The sequence below is a fragment of the Sinocyclocheilus rhinocerous genome, unplaced genomic scaffold (assembly GCF_001515625.1).
Source record: "Sinocyclocheilus rhinocerous isolate Xijiao unplaced genomic scaffold, SAMN03320098_v1.1 scaffold46, whole genome shotgun sequence".
Taxonomy (NCBI): domain Eukaryota; kingdom Metazoa; phylum Chordata; class Actinopteri; order Cypriniformes; family Cyprinidae; genus Sinocyclocheilus; species Sinocyclocheilus rhinocerous.
This window is the reverse complement of record NW_015633191.1, coordinates 380,970-386,422: the sequence shown is the minus strand read 5'-3', so window position 1 is coordinate 386,422 and position 5,453 is coordinate 380,970. Positions and strand designations below refer to the sequence as shown.

General features: G+C 37.5%; 1 protein-coding gene across 1 annotated transcript in view; it reads right to left on the bottom strand.

The window, feature by feature from the left end:
• Window positions 1-1,175: 1,175 nt before the first annotated feature.
• Window positions 1,176-5,453, bottom strand: part of LOC107743826 (zinc finger and BTB domain-containing protein 10-like) — a 23,236-nt gene continuing 18,958 nt past the window's right edge. Inside the window, exons 3-4 of the mRNA XM_016557251.1 lie at window positions 3,763-3,938; window positions 1,176-3,488 (exon numbers count right to left, since the gene is read on the bottom strand). Of these exons, the coding sequence (XP_016412737.1) occupies window positions 3,210-3,488; window positions 3,763-3,938 (455 nt within the window). The 3' untranslated portion in view covers window positions 1,176-3,209. The remainder of the gene's footprint in view (window positions 3,489-3,762; window positions 3,939-5,453) is intronic.

The window sequence follows — 5,453 nt, the reverse complement described above, 5'->3', positions numbered from 1 at the left end:
CGCATGTCTCATCAGTCTTGCTGTATCTTGAAGAGGAACATCCTGGGCTCTTCATAAACACCAAATGTTTGGGGGTTCCGATGACAACTTCCCCTCTTTGACTGACATCACGGTTCAAAAGTATTCACCAGATGATGAACAGTAGTTGTCATTTTGCCCATGTTTGCACAAATTGCAAAATAAATAAGGAAGTAGATATTATATAAACATATCAGTCTGCAGTATCTTAAATAACATAACTGAGAAACTTTTTTGGGGGGGCTCATGTATGTTTAGAGGAAGTTGGAAAAGTTCAGGAAAAAACATTACTTTATTATGATAATTCATTGTGCATACAGCATGCAAGTATGTGCACATAAAAAAAACATTGTGATAATATTTTTTTTTTTTGCTTTGAACTGTAACCATGTAGTATGTGTGTGTAACTTATGTAAGCAATGCCACTGTACTGAATCTTGTGGTTTTTGAGCTTTAATTTCAAGATTTTTAATTTTCAAGATCAGAACCTTTTCTATATATAGCAAGGCTCAACAGCATAAAAGTCAATGCATATCCACATGCATGTGTTCAATTTATAGGTCAGCGCTGATGAATTCATAAACTACAAGATATGACAGATCACCCTTGAGCACCCTCAAAACTTCCTCTGAATAGTGCAATAAGACAGTACAAGCACAGAGAAATATCAAAGTTTTATTTTAAAATGTATAATAGAGGAACAGTAGTACAATTGAAAGAGAAGGAAAATTTATTCATTTGAATTCTTGAAAAAAACATAAAAAGAATAACCTGATTTGATTTGTGTTTGAGGTGAGCCCGTGGCCCCGTTTGCATCACTGTAAGAGAGTTGAAAAATACATCTTTGAAACAGCTTTTACAAAATACAGCTGAAAAAACCTTCATCTGTAGTGTTTTTTTTTTCCTTTTTTGTCCGTTATGTCCATATACAGCATAAAGTCAAAGGAGTACATTAATGTGAATTGAACAGATACACAGACAAAACAAGAAAAAACATAATTTGATGGTGACATGATGGTGAATGTGCACATGTGAACAGAAAGAGTGAAGGCCGGTGAGAACAGTAAAAGCCAGGCTGAGGTTTTAAACCGGTTAACTGCAGCGACGAGCCATCATTTAAATCAACTAATTAAATATCTATATCTATATATTTTTTTTCATAATCTTTCATATATATATATATATATATATATATATAATATCCCTCCCACAGTGATCTGAAGGTAAGCAATACAAACAGGATCTTCTATACAGCTTTTAAAATACACTTTCATCTCGAGTAAAGGGAAAGATAGACGATTTCTGTATCAGTATAGCACTTCAATATATCCACTGCATATGAACAGAAACTCCTGCTCCTAGGAATTAACCCACAAACAATAGTTCTTAAAAAATATATGTGCTTAAAATGAAATAAAAAACACAATGGATGAACAAAAGCAAAATAAAACCTCAAAAAGAAGGACAAATAAAACAATATATGCATCTAAGGGTAAAGTGAATGATTGATTTTAGAATAAAAACATTTAAATCTGACGACATACACAAGCAAGGATCTACACTAATTATTTACCTGGATTTCTTATACATTATCTTTAACAATTAAACAATGATTTTGGTAGGACAAATACAAATTAACAGTCTTGATTGCATTTTGGAGTCAATATAGTATATATAGCATTAAATAATGAAATGTCAAAAAAATAAAAATAAAAATAAAGCTCCGTATGGAATAAAACACAACAGTTTCAATTTATTTCCATCCAGACCGGCTTTGGGGAAATAAGAAATTATCAAACGCAGAACAGTAAGTGCCCGTCTATGTACTTCCATAGACCTTCCACTCTACATCAGCACAAGCAAAGTGTTTTCCACTCAGCAGACACACGACAAAGTCCAAATAAACGAAACCGAAATTATCACATGATCACTTTCCATCTGCATTCTTCAAAAACGGTACACAGATTGTTCAAGTGATTCAAAGTAAGCTCAGTACCACGAACCAACTCAGGAGGGTCGACAACATCAGGTTGTTCCATCTTTACAAGTACTGCCAGTAGTTTTAACAACAACAAATGGTATGTGTGTGTATGTGCATTTCATAGAAAAGATGTTAAAAACAGAAAAGCATACCTGATAGGCTCCTTAGCACAACAGTGTAAAATACAAAGCTGATTAGTATAACTGAGTTGAGTAGGCTTTACGATTATTAACATCATATACAGCTTGTAGGTCCAGTATTTAAAAATAATAATAAAAATAAAAGCGTTACAGCACCAAACATTTCTATCATTTGGCAAAATTCAAGCTTTAAGTGAATGTCAAAATGCTTTATAAAGTGTTACTGTGATGCTGTGATTCAAATAAAGCTAGCAATAATATATTCCCCTTATATTTTATAATTTTCTCTTTTTTTCTTTCTTTCCTTCTTATATTTCTCTGCTTTGTGTTTTCTCAGCATTTTCAGTAGTTTGTATCCTGCAAAAAAATCTTGGTGTGCGTTCTGCTTGGCACGATCTAACAGCCCCATATAACTTAATCATAAATATGGCTGTGGTCAATTAAGAGTCACAAAACAGATTTTTGGTTCCAAGACTTGTGCAGGGAAAAGGAAAATATATAATATATAATTTCATGACAACATTTAACTGGAAAGGAAACACACACAAAAACTCTTCCTGTAGGCGGAATTTCTATAATGCTCTTTCTTTGTCGAGCTCCTCCTCTGAGCAATATACGATCAGGTCTGTCAGGAAGCGCAGTTATGAACTGAAAATAAGTAGACGTACATAAAAAAAACAAAAAACGAATTCTATCATTTTCATAAGACCATAATATCTTTCTTCATAAATTAAATAATTATTATTTCTTTTAATATGATTGGCCTATTATAACTCAGAAACGCTGTACACCCTCATCCCCTACAAAATAAAAACAATACATCACAGAAAAACCTGATTTTCTTGTTATATATCATTATACCTCTTTCTCTGACAGGCACACAGCCCAGACTCTGACACATAGAACAATCTTTAAATATTGGAGTCCCTCTCTAACAAATCTACATATATCTTTGTCATAACTTCACGTGCAACAAAGAGGTTTGATAGCACTTTGGAATTGTTGATTGTTTCCCAGCTATTTTTTTTTCTTTGCATTTTGATTCGTTTCTCTACCAGGTTATGTCTTAATTAGTCCTTCTCGGGGGTGGCATCCGCATCACCCTCACAGTTGGATTGGTCAATCTCATTAGGCTCCTCCCCTTCCGCCTCCATGTCCTCGTCTCCCTCTCCGGCCTCATCAAAGTTTTCGTTGCGGGCGAATTCCAGGTCCTGCGTGCCTTGGTGGGAGTCGGCGCACTCCACGCACACGCCGTAGCGCCGAGAGCCGTGCCGTATGCCCACGCTGGCCGCCAACATGAAGATCTTCTTGCATACCATACACTTGTATTTCTTATCCTTTTTGTGAACCTGCAAATGAATGTAATGAACGGGGATATTAGTGAGTGAAGCAAGGTATTATATTAGTGAGTATTGTGAGATGTGAAAACAGTCTGTGGGTGAATATCACAAAACTTTTAAAGAATGTCTGTCATGCCTACTCAATTGCCATGAAAATTGTCACAATGCAAAAATTCGTAGTGGTTTAAAATAAGTTATCTTGAAAATAATTATTCTTTAGATGTTAAGGTGAAAGGTTTTTCTGAGATTCACTCACATACAAAAAGTTGTGTTTCAGTCTTACCAGGGAATGTCTCTTAACATGTTCTCGGCGAGTGAACAGCTTCCCGCAGATGTCGCAGCTGAAGGAACGCACGCCCGAGTGGATGATCAGGTGTCTCTTTAGTGTTCGTCGGTGCTTGGCAATGTAGTTACAGTGGGGACACTTCAGCTTATTGAGGGTGTTGTCGGGTGCTTCGCCTAGAGAAACCACACGAACAAAAAGATTCTCAGCACTTTTCACACCAGTTCCTGAGATATAAACAATTCAGCATGAGATTTGCCAAGCCAGCAGATACAGTTCGTCTGGTCAGAGGCAGAATTTTCTCCATTCGTGTTATCAGCTCTAATTGTCAGTTCTGCAACATTGTGACATGCAAAAAGTGGCATTGTGTGGCTTAGAGAGAAAATTAGCGTGTATAAGTGCCAGTATGTACCCTCAGTATGTATGTCACTCTGGAAAACAAAAATAGTAAAAACATGCTATGAAAGTGTGCCAGTTGCTATGGAAACCACATGCCAGAAGTCATAACTATATTAGTCTAATGCAATTTTCTACTGATAAACAAGCTCTATAAAAGCAGGAACTCTTTCCTTCTAGCCACCATTCCTCTTCTCAAAACTAACATCCAGAAACAGCCTGATTGTTTATCTGGGAGAAACTACTGTATAGTCGAAATTGCAATCTCTGCTTTTCGCTTCTGAAAAGATTCATCCCAACACTCAAGCTCTCACGAGAGCGGTGTCTTGTGACAATTAGACCAGAGCTGCCTGTACTACAGCTTGTGGGATTGGGGTGGGATCCAGCTTTGTTTGAGCCAAAATGGGCAAAAACAAAAGGGTCGTCAAGCAGGTTGCCAAGGGGGTGACAAGAGCCAGATCACCTGGGAATTCAATTGAGGCTCTAAACACCACCTTGAGGGCTAAAAAAGGCCTGACAGCAGCTGTGCCGTTCGTTTGAGTTGACAGGCTCAAAATTAAAGTTCAGTCTGTTACTACGGGCTTGCTGGTACTTAAAATGGTTAATGATTAACTTCCATCTAATTCTTAATGGCCAGGCCTGAGTCATAAGACTGCTCAAGGCGAGAAATCGAAGTGCGCAAATGGCGAGACTCTTCTCGCTGGGAATCTTACAGTAGGCTGGATGAGACCTGCTAGGCCAGATCCGAGGGATTGGTGGTAAATGGGCTCAAGGTTTTAACCGACCCCACACTTTAAGTGCTAAGACTGACCTCAACCCCCCAAGGAAACACTACATTGCCTCTTAAGGCCCATTCACACCAAGGATGATAACTATAAAGATAACGATAAAGATATAGTTCTAAAAATCGTTCTCAATATTAAAGAATAGCAGAGTCCACACCACAACTATAACGATAAAGACAAAGAGAAATGATATCGTTGGAATCACTTTCAAAACTATTTTTCTCCAGCTGATGAACGATAAAAAAAAAATTGACAGCCAATCAGAATCCATCCTGCTGTAACGAGCTCGAGAATTTAAAGCGGCAGACCAGTGCTGCCAAGTCCGCGGTTTTCCCGCAATTGGACTACTTTAACACTGTTGCTGTGGGTTGTTTTTCATGTCCGCGGGTTGAAGCGACCCCAATAACCCCGCCAAAAAACATGTATTTTACACCTCTGAATGTGATTTTTACCGGGGGACCCCCCTCGAAATGCCATTGGGCTAGTTTTGGGCTAGTTTTGAGTAGCAAT